General features: G+C 46.2%; 1 protein-coding gene across 7 annotated transcripts in view; it reads left to right on the forward strand.

Annotated features, from left to right (window-relative positions):
- LOC144504323 (catenin alpha-2) overlaps positions 1-17,404 on the forward strand; it is a 1,369,240-nt gene that overhangs the window by 962,785 nt on the left and 389,051 nt on the right. For 6 of the 7 annotated variants that reach the window (XM_078229613.1, XM_078229524.1, XM_078229964.1 and 3 more), the window contains one exon: positions 14,236-14,328. The exons of the other annotated variant lie outside the window; for it this stretch is intronic. In XM_078229613.1, coding sequence (XP_078085739.1) covers positions 14,236-14,328 — 93 coding nt within the window. The remainder of the gene's footprint in view (positions 1-14,235; positions 14,329-17,404) is intronic. 7 annotated transcript variants of the gene reach the window in all.

Here is a 17,404-nt window from a genome sequence, read left to right on the forward strand (position 1 = left end):
GATTTCTATGATACAGAAGAAGAGTTCCTTGGAGATGAACAATGGCGAACAAAACAAAATAAGGTTGATAATAGCAATCTTTGAATTTTAAAACCTGAGTACAATAAAAACAAAGTAAATAAATTTGAGGGTGGCTTTCACATCAAGGGTGAGATTAAGCGGTCCGTTCGCCATAGGTGCAAATCCCATTATGGTCACTGAATCTCATGAGAGGGCCATATTGGGATTTGCGCCATGAGATCTCTGTCTCAGATCCTCCTGGGCCCCCATCAGCGACATAATTAGGTTCATGCCCTATTTACATGAATTTAAACAATTTAAGTATAATTAAATTGCTCTACAACGTACAGTCCAGCTCAGTGGAATGCTCCCCCTGCAGTGTGATGTCACACCTGCGCGATTCACCACTGGTTTTCGAACACGAAAACCAGGCGTGATGACCATGCCAGGGGTGTGGAGGTGCCTGGAGGCCGCAGGGGTTGAGGGCCTAGGCTGGGCATTGCCCCCCGGCACACTAGCAATGCCAGGTAGCAGTGAATTGGGCACTGCCAGGGGCGCTATCCTCCTCCATTTGGGAGGGGGAGGGGGTTTCCTTTATGTGTGGTGGATGAGGGAGTGGTGCACGCTGAGGACAGCAGGGGGGGGGTGATTAAAAGGGGGAGAGTGCCCCCGATACTTCTTTGGTGGGGTGTTCACCTCAAAGCTTGTGGGTCGGGAGGGGGGGGTCCTTCGTGGCCGCGGGGTGTGGGAGGGAATCTATTATTTCCACAGATTGGGCGTCTTTTAAAAATGACGCCCTGTGCTCTGTGGAGCTGGCCTTGCCAGCTCTATCCAGCCCCACCATGCCCCGCCCCACCAGAGTGATAGTGCAAACCAAGACCCAGATTTTGTTTGTGAAAGAGTGACAGAAGATCTGGTGAGAAAATCTGGCTGTGTCTGGAGAGGAACGTGGTGGTTTTCAGTCACAACCTGACACTTGGCCATTTTTCCCCACCCCACCTTCTTAAAATGACTTTGCGGTTTGCAATCATTCTTTCCTTCATCTTTGAATTCTTTTGAATGCCTATGGAAAATCCTCCCATTAGAACCTTAACAGTTCCGATGATCAAGCTTGATTTGACATTTAGTTTTGTGCAATTATACATGTTGATGCAAATGCATCTATCCAGCTGAATATCGCGGCAGTGAAAGGAGCTGGACTGTATTTGCATCACAGGATTTGCCGAGGAAAAATATTAGCTGTACAAACCCTTAAATTAAATGACAAGTCACTGCAGTGTGAATGAGATGACATGCCAACTAAGAAATGTAGTGTGCAGAGAATTTGCAAGCCTTTAACATGTGATATATTATTCAGTAATGACAGGCTTTGCAGGGAGTTGAAGAGAAGCAGAATTGCTTCGTTATGTAGACCTTGATGAATTATGCGGACTTGGTGCTGTGCCAGAAAAGAAATGAGAAAGCTAAAAATTCACTTCAGCAGTAGCAGATATGATTCGATCGTGTTGAGTCTGAGTCTTATTTGGGAAACCGGTATTGTTCAGAACACTGCTGAAAATTTCCACTCCGCATGGTGAAAGTGTGTCGAGAGCTTTGTCTCGTCAAATGTCATTTGTCAAAGATTGGCGGAGGTGTGGTAGCTTTAATTTTGGATTTTCAAAACGCATTTGAAAAGATGCCACACGAGAGGTTAGCACACAAAAGTAGGACTGCTGGAATTTAGCATCGTATGGGTAAAAATTGGTTAAAGAACAAAAAAGGTCAGAGTAGTAATAAATAATACATTTTTCAGTTGGCAGGCTGGAAGGTTCAATGCTTGAGCCTGAGCTCTTTACCATCTATATTCGTGATGGGCAACCTATGCTGGTGAGTGGGCCGCATGAGTGACCTTTCTTCATCTCAGTGGGATGCAAGATTGAAATCAGGCTTGTTCACTAACCATGACCCCATGAATAAGATTAAATACATTTAATGCACATCAAATATTTCATCACCAGTTATAGAAAATACTTAATCATTCATATATTAATAGAACTATCATCCACCTCAAACGGTAAAGACAAAATAAATATTTACAGTTTAGACACAGAGCACGGCTCTCACAGTCAATGTTGTGTCCAGTAAGCATGCACCTCATAATAATAAATAAAAGTTAAAAGCAAATTACTGCGGATGCTGGAATCTGAAACCAAAAGAGAAAACGCTGGAAAATTCCAGCAGGTCTGGCAGCATCTGTCAGGAGAGAAAAGAGCTGACGTTTCGAGTCCAGATGACTCTTTGTCAAAGTTAAAAGGTGCAGAAAGTGGGAGATGTTCATACTGCAGGGGGAGGGAATGAAAGATGAGTCATAGCCACAGAAACCAGAGGAAAAGACTGCTAATGGCAGTCCACAGAGAGAATAAAAGGCAGAGAAATTGGAAGCTGTGACAGATGGAGATGTTCGGGGAGTGGGGGGGGCGGAATGGGACAGAGGGAGAATGTAGAAAAGGGTAAGCGGGGGGGGAGAAAACGTAAGGGAAGGGGGATGGAGTAGGGAGAAGGAAAGAATGGGGGGGGGAGAAGAAAAATGAAGAAAGACAACAAAGAAATAAAAGGTAGAGAATAGTAAAAAATTAAATAAAATAGAATGAAAACAAAGGGGCCGAGATGGAGTAGAGCAAATAATCTGAAGTTATTGAATTCGGTGTTGAAACCGGAAGGCTGTAAAGTGCCCAGCCGGAAGATGAGATGCTGTTCCTCCAGTTTGTGTTGAGCTTCACTGGAACATTGCAGCAGGCCAAGGACAGACATGTGGGCATGGGAGCAGGATCGTGTGTTAAAATGGCAAGCAACCGGAAGGTCAGGGTCCTGATTGCGCACAAACCGAAGGTGCTCAACAAAGTAATCACCCAGTCTACGCTTGGTCTCTCCGATATAGAGGAGGCCACATTGGGAGCAGCAAATGCAATAGGCCAAATTGAAAGAGGTGCAAGTGAAACGCTGCTTAACCCGGAATGAGTGTTTTGGACCTTGGATGGTGAGCATAGAAGAGGTAAAGGGACAGGTGTTACACCTTCTGCGATTGCATGGGAAGGTGCCATGAATGATAGGAGAGGTGTCGGGAACAGTGGAGGAGGGACTCGGCTATTCCGAAGGGAACGATCTCTGTGGAATGCTAACAGAGGGAGTGAAGGAAAGATGTGTTTGGTGGTGACATCACGCTAGAGTTGGCGAAAATGGCGGAGGATTATGCTTTGCATGCGGAGGTTGGCGGGGTGGAATGTGAGAACAAGGGGGACTCTATCCTTGTTCTGGAAGGGAGGCGAGGGGGTGAGGGCTGTGGCACGGGAGATGGACTGCACGCTGTTGAGGGCCCAGTCAACAACTGTAGATGGGAATCCACAGTTGAGGAAAATGCATGCACCTCATTCGCTTCACTTAAGTCATACTGGTTGGAAAAAGGAAACCATGTGGACAGAAATCAGCAGAATGTCACAATCCTGCACGTGGACAATGATCAACAAAATATCTCATGCTGAGAACCCAGATGGGCCACACGCGGCCCTCAAGCTGCAGGATGCCCACCGCTGCTCTCTATATCAATGACTTAGATGAGGGACTGAATGTAATGTATCCAAATTTGTTGAAGATATAAGATTAGGTGGGAAAGTAAGTGGATGCAAAGAGGCTGCAGACAGATTGAGATAGTTTGGGTGATTGAGCAAGAACATGGCAGATGGAATACAATGTGGTGAAGTTATGAAGTTATCTCATTTTGTCGGAACAATTTTAAAAAGCAGAATAATTTTTGGATGGGGAGAGACTTGCAAATGTTGGTATTCAAAGACACCTGAGAGTTTAATTGTACATGTATCACAGAAAGTTAACATACAGGTACAGCAAACAATTAGGAAGGCAAATAGTATGTTACTTTTCACATGAAAGGAATTGAATATAGGAATAAATATATCTCACTATAATTATACAAGGCAAACAGTGTACAGTTAAAAGCAAAATACTGCACCTGCTGGAATCTGAAACAAAAAGAGAAAATGCTGGAAAATCTCAGCAGGTCTGGCAGCATCTGCGGAGAGAGAATAGAGCCAACGTTTCAAGGCTGGACGACCCTTCATCAGAGCTAAGAGCAAAGAAAATCACAAAAGATTTATACCATGACGGTGGGGAGGTTGTAATAGGACAAAGGGAATGTAAATGAGGATGAAGAAGGCTGAGAGAGGTGCTAAAAGTTTCCATTTTCCATTTACATTCCCTTTGCCCTAATACAGCAACCACTCCCCCCCCTCCCCCCATAGAAATGGGGCAAGAAAATCTTTTCTGATTTTCTTTGCTCTTAGCTCTGACGAAGGGTCATCCAAACTCCAAACTTTGGTTCTCTCCACAGATGCTGTCAGACCTGCTGAGATTTTCCAGCATTTTCTGTTTTTGAAACAGTGCACAGTTTTGATTCCTTCCAAATGGAAAGAAATACTTCCCCGAGAGGGAAATGCAACCAAGGTTCGTTGGATTGCGTCCAGGGATGAGGGAATTATCCTCTGAAAAGCGATTGAGTAAATCAGGGCTATGTTCTTTGTTGAATAGAAGAATGAGAGGTGATCTAATTGAAACAAATACAATTTTCACAGGGTTTGACAGAGTAGTTGCTGAGGAAATGTGTCCCTTGGCTTGGTACTCCGGAACACAAGAGTCATATTGTGAGAATAAGTGATCAGCCATTTAGGACTGAGATTGGGGAGGAATTTCTTCAAGTGGCAGACTCCTGCTCTTACATTTTTCCTTCATCGCCAGGGAATTTCCCAGCTACATTGTCTGGCTTACATTGAAAATATACACCCATTCATATGGTAAGGTTGTGAATAAATTCCAGCCCATGTTTTATCAAGGTTTATGCAACTTTCTCACCTGGCAGCCAAATTGTAATGGATGGTGTGTGAGTCTTCTTATCTCTAGAACAAAAGAGTGTGAGAACCTAAGAGATGGAAGCAGGAGTAGGCCACTTGGCCCTTCGAGTCTGTTCTGCCATTCAATACAAGTATGGCTGATCTTCCACCTTCCTTGCTTTCTCTGGCATTCCAGTTTGTAAGCATAGAAGAGTGAAGCAAACAGGAGCACCACTGTGCTGTTCTATCAAGGAAATTCTAGGATCCATAGCCTTGTGAGAGAAAAGAAAAAGATACAAAGAAACATTCAAGTAGGTCAGGGCATAAAAATTAATCAGAAATTAATTTACTGTTTTATCCAGTGACAAAGAGTGGCACAGTGGTTAGCATTGCTGCCTCACAACGCCAGGGACCCGCGTTCAATTCTGGCTTTGAGTGACTGTGTAGAGTTTGCACTTTCTCCCCGTGTCTGTGTGCGTTTCCCCCAGGTGCTCCGGTTTCCTCCAAAGATGTGCTGGTTAGGTGGATTAGCCATGGAAAAAATGCATGGGGTTATGGGGAAAGAGGGTAAGATGCCCTTTTGGAGAGTCGGTGCAGATTTGATAGGCCAAGTGGCATATACACTGTCGATATTCTATGAAGTTACTGTGAAAATCCCCGAGTCACCACACTCCGGCGCCTGTTCGGGTACACTGAGGGAGAATTTAGCATGGCGAATGCACCTAACCAGCACGTCTTTCAGACTGCGGGAGGAAACCGGGGCATCCGGAGAAAGCCCACACAGACACAGGGAGAACTCTGCACGGATAGTGACCCAAGCCGGAATTGAACCCAGGTCCTTGGCACTGTACCTTTACAGTATCCTTTAGTATCCAAAGATATATCAATCTCTTTTTAAGTACATTCAACAAGTGAGCATCTGCAACCCTTGGGGGTAGAGGCTTCCAAATATCCATGAGAGTGCCACTGGGGCAGGACGGTGACACAGTGGTTAGCACTGCTGCCTCACAGTGCCAAGGACCTGGGTTCAATTCCGGCTTGGGTCACTATCCGCGCAGAGTTCTCCCCGTGTCTGTGTGGGCTTTCTCCGGATGCCCCGGTTTCCTCCCGCAGTCTGAAAGACGTGCTGGTTAGGTGCATTCGCCATGCTAAATTCTCCCTCAGTGTACCCGAACAGGCGCTGGAGTGTGGTGACTCGGGGATTTTCACAGTAACTTCATTGCAGTGTTAATGTAAGCCTGCTTGTGACTAATAAAGATACTTTAAAACTTTAAAGAAATTTCTCATTTTGGTCCTAAATGGTGATGCTATTGGTGGATGGCAGGCCATCCCTGGAAGTCTCACAGACATGCCCAGCTTTCAACTCGTGATAATTGTACCTGCAAACTGGAACAGTAGCAGCTGCAGCAACTAATTGGTTCAACCAAAGTAGTACAAGGGATCTTATAATACATTGGTCAAGATTTGGAATTGTTTGACTGTGGATACTCAAGGGAGATTGATTAATTTATTCATGAGAAGATCATGGGATCACTGGCAGGATCCATCCCTAATTGCCCTTCAACTGAGTTGCCATTTCAGGGGGAATTAAGAGTCAACCACATTGCTCGACAATCACCAGGCAGGAGTGTTCCCTTCCTGTCGGGGAACACTTCAGCAGTCAAGGTCATTCAGCCTCTGATCTTCGGGTAAGCATTCTCCATGGCGGCCTTCAAGACGCACGACAATGCAGAATCGCCGAGCAGAAATTGATAGCCAAGTTCCGCTATGAGGGACTTAAGGACGGCCTCAACCAGGATCTTGGGTTCATGTCACACTATCTGTAACCCCCACAACTTGCCTGGGCTTGCAAAATCTCACTAACTGTCCTGGCTTGAGACAATACACACCTCTTTGACCTGTGCTTAACCCTCTCTCCACTCACATTGTCTGCACCTGTAAAGACTTGATTACTTGTTAAGACTCGCATTCCAACCATTATCTTGTAATTGAGTTTGTGTCTATATGTGCCCTGTTTGTGAAACAAATCCTGCACTCACCTGATGAAGGAGCAGCGCTCCAAAAGCTCATGCTACCAAATAAATCTGTTGGACTTTAACCTGGTGTTGTGAGACCACTTACTGACCACATTGCTGTGGAGTCGTCTGGAGTCACATGTAGGCCAAACCAGTAAGGATGGCAGATTTCCTTCCCTTGGGGTATTAATGAACCAGATGGGTTTTTATAACAATGGTTTCATGGTCATCATTACACTTTTAATTCCAGATTTTTATTGAATTCAAATTTCATCTGCTGTGGTGGGATTTGAACCTGGATGCCCTGGGCAATGCCACTATGTGGAGATGCCGGCGTTGCCGGAGATGCCACTATGCCATTGCTTCCCCATTGGTCTGTCTGCCGCTGCATACAGACCCTAGAGTGGTGTCATGAGCTGACCTACGGAAGGAAACCACAGGTGAAAAAAAAGGACAACATAAAGACTTGCATTGATGTTAGGTCTTTCACGATTTAAAGTTCCAAAGCAATGTCATTTTAAAATGTAGTCGCTATTATAATGTGCAGAATTATGTCATTCACTCCATAGAGCACATTCCTGAGGGTAACCCTTTGTCATTACTTGGAAAAACATTAGTGAGACACATAACTCCTCAGTTCCTGGCCCTGCCCCAGAAATGTATCTAACAATGTTCAGACACCGGTTGGGAAGCAAACTTCCCCACTGTTTTGCTACCAGTACTGTTTCCCTGATCAGCTGCCACATCAACAAGGCATCAGGACAAAAGGAGCGACAAAAACGTGTAAGGCAGCCAGTTGGCACATCGCCTCCACCGGCACTTCAGTCTGTGAGCATCAAAGTGTGAAGCGAGCAGCAGAACCACCGTGCTGTTCTGTCAGGCAAATTCTAGAATCCAGTGCCTTGTGAGAGAATTAACAAAAGAATACACAGAGAAAGCCTCAAATAGGCCACTGGCTCAAAACAATGTCTCAGAAATTAATCAAGCTTTATTTTTGAAAAGGGAGATTGTTTACCTCAAGGTGAGGAACGTTTCTTGGCCAAGGGGGGAAATCGTGAAACGTGGAGTCACGGAGCGATTTAAATGAGCACCGACGTTCCCAGCTGTCCCGGCCAATGTGATATTTCTAGTGCAGGATTCTGTTCGAGGTTCTTTCAGTGTTGCCGGGGGGGGGGGGGGGGGGGGGGTGAATTACAAGCTGGGAACGGTGAACAGATGATTTTGTGTGCTTCCAGTTCCGAATGAGTGTTCCGCAACTCTTGGGGATGCTTTTAAAGTTGATACTCATGAAACAAACCTGTCTCCCAGGCAGCTCAGTACCTGCTGTGTTACCTGGGAGTTTACTCAGGAGGAGTAACCTGCGTGTTCCTTAGCTGCATAATAGACTCGCAGCAGGCCAGAAGCTGAGGGGGATTCTCTTTTCCAATATATCCACCAACATCCACCCACCCCCCTCCCCCCCCCCCCCCCCCCCGCCCCGCCTTCCCCCCACTTTATACTTTTGAAAAATATATTTTATAAATATTTTTGATCATTAAAATCATTCTATTGAAGCTAGTATGGTCCCGATGTATCAGGCTGGCAACACTTCTCTTCCTTCAAGAACAGAAGGTTGGTTAGGGCAAGTTTAGGGCCAGTTATAGATGGCAGAGGGAAGTTATGTGTGGAACCGGAGGAGATTGGTGAAGCATTGAACCAATATTTCTCTTCGGTGTTCACGCAAGGGGACATGAATATAGCTGAGGAGGACACTGGGTTGCAAGGGAGTAGAATAGACAGTATTACAGTTGATAAGGAGGATGTGCAGGATATTCTGGAGGGTCTGAAAATAGATAAATCCCCTGGTCCGGATGGGATTTATCCAAGGATTCTCTGGGAGGCAAGAGAAGTGATTGCAGAGCCTCTGGCTCTGATCTTCAGGTCGTCGTTGGCCTCTGGTATAGTACCAGAAGATTGGAGGTTAGCGAATGTTGTCCCATTGTTTAAGAAGGGGAACAGAGACTTCCCCGGGAATTATAGACCGGTGAGTCTCACTTCTGTTGTCGGCAAGATGTTGGAAAAAATTATAAGGGATAGGATTTATAGTTATTTGGAGAGTAATGAATTGATAGGTGATAGTCAGCATGGTTTTGTGGCAGGTAGGTCGTGCCTTACTAACCTTATTGAGTTTTTTGAGAAAGTGACCAAGGAGGTGGATGGGGGCAAGGCAGTGGACGTGGTATATATGGATTTTAGTAAGGCGTTTGATAAGGTTCACCATGGTAGGCTTCTGCAGAAAATGCAGATGTATGGGATTGGGGGTGATCTAGGAAATTGGATCAGGAATTGGCTAGCGGATAGGAAACAGAGGGTGGTGGTTGATAGTAAATATTCATCATGGAGTGCGGTTACAAGTGGTGTACCTCAGGGATCTGTTTTGGGGCCACTGCTGTTTGTAATATTTATTAATGATCTGGATGAGGGTATAGTTGGGTGGATTAGCAAATTTGCTGATGACACCAAAGTCGGTGGTGTGGTAGACAGTGAGGAAGGGTGTCGTAGTCTGCAGGAAGACTTAGACAGGTTGCAAAGTTGGGCCGAGAGGTGGCGGATGGAGTTTAATGCGGAGAAGTGTGAGGTAATTCACTTTGGTAGGAATAACAGATGTGTTGAGTATAGGGCTAACGGGAGGACTTTGAATAGTGTGGAGGAGCAGAGGGATCTAGGTGTATGTGTGCATAGATCCCTGAAAGTTGGGAATCAAGTAGATAAGGTTGTTAAGAAGGCATATGGTGTCTTGGCGTTTATTGGTAGGGGGATTGAATTTAGGAGTCGTAGCGTTATGTTGCAACTGTACACAACTCTGGTGCGGCCGCACTTGGAGTACTGTGTGCAGTTCTGGTCCCCACATTACAGGAAGGATGTGGAGGCTTTGGAGAGGGTGCAGAGGAGGTTTACCAGGATGTTGCCTGGTATGGAGGGGAGATCCTATGAGGAGAGGCTGAGGGATTTGGGATTGTTTTCGCTGGAAAGGCGGCGGCTAAGAGGGGATCTTATTGAAACATATAAGATGATTAGAGGTTTAGATAGGGTGGATAGTGATAGCCTTTTTCCTCTGATGGAGAAATCCAGCACGAGGGGGCATGGCTTTAAATTGAGGGGGGGTAGTTATAGAACCGATGTCAGGGGTAGGTTCTTTACCCAGAGGGTGGTGAGGGATTGGAATGCCCTGCCAGCATCAGTAGTAAATGCGCCTAGTTTGGGGGCGTTTAAGAGATCCGTAGATAGGTTCATGGACGAAAAGAAATTGGTTTAGGTTGGAGGGTCACAGTTTTTTTTTTTAACTGGTCGGTGCAACATCGTGGGCCGAAGGGCCTGTTCTGCGCTGTAATGTTCTATGTTCTATGATCTATGTTCTCCCCGCCCCCACCCTAAAAAATGTCATCTGCTGAGAAAGGACTCTTTATAACCACAAGATAAAAGTCAAATTACTGAAAACATTTTGAAAGCCAATTTATTCATTATATGATGAGATGGTCAAATCTGACTAAATCTGAACTTGACCAGCTCATGCTACTTCCCTGAAAAAAACCCTCATTTAATGTTTGTTCCCTGCTTTCCTTTCATAAGATATGGGCGTCGATGGCAAGGCCAGGGTTTGTTGCCCATCCCTAATTGCCCTTGAACTGAGTGACCTTGCTCGGCAATTTCAGAGGGCAGTTAAGAGCTAAACACATTGCTGTGGATCTGGAGTCACATGTAAGCCAGATGATGTAAGGGTGCAGATTTTCTTCCCTAAAGGGCAATTGTCTTCTGACAATCAATGATAGTTTCGTGGCCAGCATCGCTAAGACGAGCTTTCTCAATACCGGATTTCATGAACTGAATTTAAATTCCACCAGCAGCTACAGTGGGACTTGAACCCCCTATTCTCACATCATTAGCCTAAGCCTCAGGATTACTAGTCCAGTGACTTTACCACTATGCCATGGCTTCCCCAAGAGGTTTGGTGCCCTCTTCAAACCTTGCATCCTATTCCTCACCCATTCCCACCTTGCCTGCTTCCATCCCCAACCCTCTCCATCATAACAGAAATTCTCATCCTTTTTTTTAACTACCTCCAGGCACAATATCTCCAATGTTCTCCTGGGGAATCTCCTTTTCACAGTGCAAACTTCCAGCTCCAACATCTTGCTGCCATTACTATTCTCCTCCTTCTGCTTAACCATAAGTTACAAAGGCTTGAATCCCTGCTGATAGAATTTGTCTGTTTCATTCCCTCTTCCTTGCTCCATCTCTCTTCCCCATCTAAAAGTCTTCTCTCCCATTTTACTTTTGATTATCTCCCCAAACTCATCCTGGGTGGCTGTATTCTCTTTGCCGCTTTTATGAAGCGCCTTGGCATTACTGCCCGATCGAGGGTGTTAAATAAACATTGCTGACGCCAATGGGGATTCCCAGTAGTACAGGCTCCACAGGCACTGGCGTTGCTTTGATAGCTCACTCGGCAGCATGGTAGCACTGCTGCCTCACAGTGCCAGGGACCTGGGTTCGATTCCTGGCTTGGGTCACTGTCCATGTGGAGTGTCCAGGCTCTCTTCGTGTCTGCATGGGTTTCCTCCAGGTGCTCCGGTTTCCTCCCACAGTCCAAAAGACGTGCTGGTTAGGTGCATTGGCCATGCTGAATTCTCCCTCAGTGTACCCGAACAGGCGCCGGAGTGTGGCGACTAGGGGAGTTTCACAGTAACTTGATTGCAGTGTTAACATAAGCCTATTTGTGACACTAATAAATAAATTTTAACTTTATGTGTGAGTCTTGACCTTTGAGCCCCGACCTTTATTTCCCTGTGGGAACTCAGCAGAATGGGAGGCAGCAGGAGGCAGTCAGAAGTGACTGCCAAGCCACTAAAATTACACCATTGGGGACGAGAAGGAGTGGTACTCAGTGGGCAAGTTGGGTGAGATGGTGTGGGTGTTGCCCAATGTTTCCTTGTGGGAACCAGAGAAGCTTTCCAAGTCTTTCTGGTGTACGTGGGAACCTAGTCAGACAATATCAATATACACTTGCCTCTAGCCTTGGCTCCTGTTTCCAACAGGTTTGGCCTGGTGGGGATAAACCAGCATTGCTCGCCTCAGGTTAAAATGGCACACTGGGCCCTGATTACATAATTGGAGCCAAGTTGCATTTTAAAAGAACTCTGCTTCATTTTAACTCCTCCCGACCACCCGGATTTGCTTTCTGTAAAGAGGGCCGGAGTTCAAAACACGACCTCAATCTCTGCAGAATATTTGGAGGAAGGAACTTTCTTCAGAAGGAACTCTTCAAAATGCAGCTAATGAAACAACAACAAAACTTACTCCAATTTATAAATCAAAGAACCTGGATGAGGAAGTGGAGGGATGGGTTGGTAAGTTTGCTGACGACACCAAGGTAGGTGGTGTTGTGGATAGTTTGGAGGGATGTCAGAAGTTGCAGCGAGACATAGATAGAATGCAAGACTGGGCGGAGAAGTGGCAGATGGACTTCAACCCGGATAAGTGTGTGGTGATCCATTTTGGCAGATCCAATGGGATGAAGCAGCAGTATAATATGAAGGGTACCATTCTTAGCAGTGTAGAGGATCAGAAGGACCTTGGGGTCCGGGTCCATAGGACTCTTAAATCGGCCTCGCAGGTGGAGGATGCGGTCAAGAAGGCGTACGGCGTACTGGCCTTCATTAATCGAGGGATTGAGTTTAGGAGTCGGGAGATAATGCTGCAGCTTTATAGGACCCTGGTTAGACCCCACTTGGAGTACTGCGCGCAGTTCTGGTCACCTCATTACAGGAAAGATGTTGAAGCCATTGAAAGGGTGCAGAGGAGATTTACAAGGATGTTGCCTGGATTGGGGGGCATGCCTTATGAGGATAGGTTGAGGGAGCTTGGTCTCTTCTCCCTGGAGAGACGAAGGATGAGAGGTGACCTGATAGAGGTTTACAAGATGTTGAGAGGTCTGGATAGGGTAGACTCTCAGAGGCTATTTCCAAGGGCTGAAATGGTTGCTACGAGAGGACACAGGTTTAAGGTGCTGGGGGGTAGGTACAGAGGAGATGTCAGGGGTAAGTTTTTCACTCAGAGGGTGGTGGGTGAGTGGAATCAGCTGACGTCGGTGGTGGTGGAGGCAAACTCGTTGGGGTCTTTTAAGAGACTTCTGGATGAGTACATGGGATTTAATGGGATTGAGGGCTATAGATAGGCCTAGAGGTGGGGATGTGATCGGCGCAACTTGTGGGCCGAAGGGCCTGTTTGTGCTGTGGCTTTCTATGTTCTATGTTCTAAAGGGTTTAATAAAGAAACATCATTACTCCAAACTTGGGGCCTCGCCCTGGGCCACTCCAAGCTTTCCACCATTCTACATAGTTCCTTATTTATAGTGAATCAGTTGGTTAGCTGACTATTACATCACTCTGATTGGTTCCATGTTTTACTGGGTCAGCTGACCCTTCCATTTGTTCCCATTGATCACACTCCACCCAATACAAATTTGTCACTGGTTACATTCTAACAAAGGATGGCGTCATCCTCGCCTCATCCAATTGTCAGAGAAATTTCCCAGAGAGAATATTGGACAGCGACCTGGAATGAAAATACTGGCAAACTTCTTGCCCTTGGTAGACAAAGGATGAGGCCAAGTCTGCTGATCAAACTGAAGCTCCAGATGAGAACAGCTTACTCAAGGGCCAGAGATTGAATCTTTTAGATCTGTTTGGTTCTGCTCATGTTTGCATGATGCATTTAACTCAGTTAGCCATAAGGGTGGCACAGTGGCACTGTAGTTAGCATTGCCGCTTCACAGTGCCAGGGACCCAGGTTCGATTCCCAGCTTGGGTCACTGTGGAGTTTGCACATTCTCCCTGTATCTGCGTGGGTTTCCTCCGGGTGCTCTGGCTTCCTCCCACAGTCCAAAGATGTGTGGGTTAGGTGGATTGGCCATGCTAAATTGCCCCTTCGCGTCAAGGGAATGAGCTAGGGTAAATACGTGGGGTTATGTGTGTACGGCCTGGGTGGGATTGTGGTCAGTGCAGACTCAATGGGCCGAATGGCCTCCTTCTGCACGACAGGGATTCTATGAAGATATGTTTGCATACCTTCAAGAATGCTGAAAGCAAACCAATATCAGTGAGCAAGGCGATTCGTATTTTTTAAGCAACTGTCTTCCAAACACTGAGTTGTTTGTGGCTCGGATGCAGTTGAGGCCCAGAATTGTTCATTTATAATGTGGATAATGGTCCTTTGGACTTGCACTTGATTTCCCCACAGATGATGCACATTAGGAGAGTGTCAAATTTTGTAATGCACTTTCTCATTTGCTATCTAAATTACAGGTTGCAAACCTGGCGTGCTCCATTTCGAATAATGAGGAAGGCGTGAAGTTGGTTCGCATGGCAGCAACACAGATCGATAGCCTCTGCCCGCAGGTAAGAAAGGATGATGCTGCAAACAGTGTATTGGCTGCTCCACAATCACAGATGCAAGACATCTCAAACAAAAAGCTATCAGTATGAAAATTATAGGAGTGGATAGATAATACCATTCCGATTATCTTTCACAGCCTGAATGACAGCAGGTGTCTTCAAACCAAATCGTGCAATTTGGAAACAAATGGACAAAAACTATTTTTCCTTTAGCAGACAATGCTGCTGTTTGCAAAATAAAAAAACACATCTTCTGCTGCCTTAAAACAAGGCTGGAGACATAAGTGCAAACAAAAAACTGTTGAGAATATCCTAAAAGCATGTGCGTAAAAAGCAGGGCCCGCGGAAAAGAAATCTATTAGTGCTGCCGTTCCATTCTGGATAATCAAAGGCGATCCAAGTGTGAATTTAATCCAAGCCTGGAATTCTGAATGTGCCGTTTTCAATTCCCATTCATAATTCTTGATCCAAGTGTGAAATCATCCCCGGCAGCTGATTTTAGTGCCAATCACACCAAACATAATGAAGCAGCTGTCAGCTTTCTGTGAGAGGCAGAAGTGCATTTCTCTTCAGTCCCGCCACTTCTGCGTGTTTGTGCTCAGTAATTTATGTTGTTTTTTATTGTCCTATATCCTGGAATCTGCACAGTGGTTAGCATTGCTGCCTCACAGCGCCAGGGACTCGGGTTTGATTCCCGGCTTGGGTCACTGTCTGTGCGGAGTCTGCATGTTCTCCCCGTTTCTGTGTGGGTTTCCTTCAGGTGCTCCGGTTTCCTCCCCCAGTCCGAAAGACGTGCTGGTTAGGTGCATTGGCCTTACTAAATTCCCCCTCAGTGTACCCGAACAGACACCTGAGTGTGGCGACCAAGGGATTTTCACAGTGCAGTGTTAATATAAGCTTACTTGTGACACAATAAATAGACTAGAATACTGGGAATTTGGAAATGCATGGCATGAGATGCTGGAAACATCTCGGCAGTCTGACAGCATCTGTGGAGATAGAGAGACAGTTAATAATTCAGGTCTATGACCTGCAGCAGAGCTGGAAGATGTTAGAGATGTAACACTTTACAAACAAGTTCAGATTTGGGAAAAGGGAGGAAAAAAACAAAGGGGAAGGCCTATAACATGCCAAAATCTTGCGTCGATGAGTGGCAGCTCCAATACTGAAGAAGCTCCATACCATCCAGGACAAAACAGCCGCTTGATTGTCACCCCATCCACAAATATTCACTTTCTCCACCACCGATAAACAGTGGTGGCAGTGTGTACCATCTACAAGATGCAGTGCAGGACCTCACCATGGTTGATTATGCGGCAACTTCCAAAGCCACGACCACCACCTCGAGAAAGACAAGGGCAACAGACACATGGGAACACCACCCCCTGGGAGTTCCCCTCCAAGCCATTCTCCACCCTAACTTGGAAATTTATCGCTGTTTCTTCACTGTTGCTGGTCAAAATCCTGGAACTCCCTCTCTAACATCATCATGGGTGTACCATGGGAAGTCCATGGAATTCAGCGGTTCAAGAAGGCAGCTCAAGATCACTTCTCAAGAGCATTTAGAGATGGGCAATAATTGCTGGCTTAACTCGAAATGCCCATGTCCTGTAAATTAATTTTAAATAAACTACCACATGCAGTCAGCATATATTGCAAGATATTCTGCAGCCAGCTCGACAACACAAAAGTCAATTTTTGTTCATTCACAGGATGTGGACATTGCTGGCAAGGCCGGTATATTTTGCCCATTGCTAATTACCTTTGAGAAGATGGTGGTGAGCTGCTGCTGTGTGTATGGTGAAGATACTCCCAGATCGCCGTTAGGGGGGGTGGTGTTGTGGGGGGGGGGGGGGGGGGGGGGGCCTGTGGGGGGGGGGGGGGGGGGTGTGCTGGGGGGGGGGGGGGGGGCGTGGGGGGAGTACTAGGATTTTGACCCAGCGACAATGGCCCAGAATGTTCAGTCGGTGTCAGTGCCACATGTATTGCCACTGCCCACAAAGGTTTCTGCAACCCAACCATATTGCGAATTTTCAGCCAGGACTTCTGATCCTGGCTGCAGCAGCAATGGGTCAGCCCAGCATTCCCCACGGAAGATCAGCACGCGCAGGACAAACAGACGAAGAGGAGACATTCTTTCTGATTGTATCACAGCTTGGTATGGCTCCTGCTCTATCCAAGACCACAAGAAACTACAAAGGGTCATGAACGAAGTCCAGTCCATCACGCAAACCAACCTCCCACCCATTGACACTGTCTACACTTCCTGCTGCCTCAGAAAAGCAGCCAGCATAATTAAGGACCCCACACACCCCGGACATTCTCTCTTCCACCTTCTTCCGTCTGGAAAAAGATACAAAAGTCTGAGGACACGTACCAACTGACTCAAGAACAGCTTCTTCCCTGCTGCTGTCAGACTTTTGAATGGACCTACCTCACACTAAGTTGATCTTTCTCTACATCCTAGCTATGACTGTAACACTACATTCTGCACTCTCTCATTTCCTTCTCTATGAACTGTATACTTTGTCTGCATAGTGCACAAGAAACAATACTTTTCACTGTATACCAATACATGTGACAATAATAAATCAAATCAAATCAAAGACATGTCTCCCTTTTCACGACATTAGCTGTAATATTCAGATAAGTTTCTTTAGGTCTATAGTCCTTCAGAGGGCTAGTCAGTGGATGAGTATTTGATTGAGTAAGAGGGTAAGTGCGAGGGTGAGTGAGTGGACAGTGGGTGGGTGAGCAACCAGGTCAATTTGGGGTGGCGGTGGGAGATAGAGTTGGATCGGGTTGAGGGGGCGCTGGGAGAGAGAATCGGGTCAGATGGATGTTGGGTCAGGTTGAGAGGGGTGGTGGTGGTGGGAGAGGGAGCTGGGTCGGATTAAGAGGGTTGTAGTCAGCTCGGGTTGGGGGAGTTGGTTGAGGTGCTCAATTAGGTTACATTGCCTAATCTCTGAGTTAGACCAAGTATGGATGGCACGGTGGCACAGTGGTTAGCGCTGCTGCCACATAGTGCCGGGGACCTAGGTTCAATTCCCAGCTTGGGTCACCGTTTGTGTGGAGTCTG

Source organism: Mustelus asterias, chromosome 1 (assembly GCF_964213995.1).
Source record: "Mustelus asterias chromosome 1, sMusAst1.hap1.1, whole genome shotgun sequence".
In the NCBI taxonomy this organism is placed as follows: domain Eukaryota; kingdom Metazoa; phylum Chordata; class Chondrichthyes; order Carcharhiniformes; family Triakidae; genus Mustelus; species Mustelus asterias.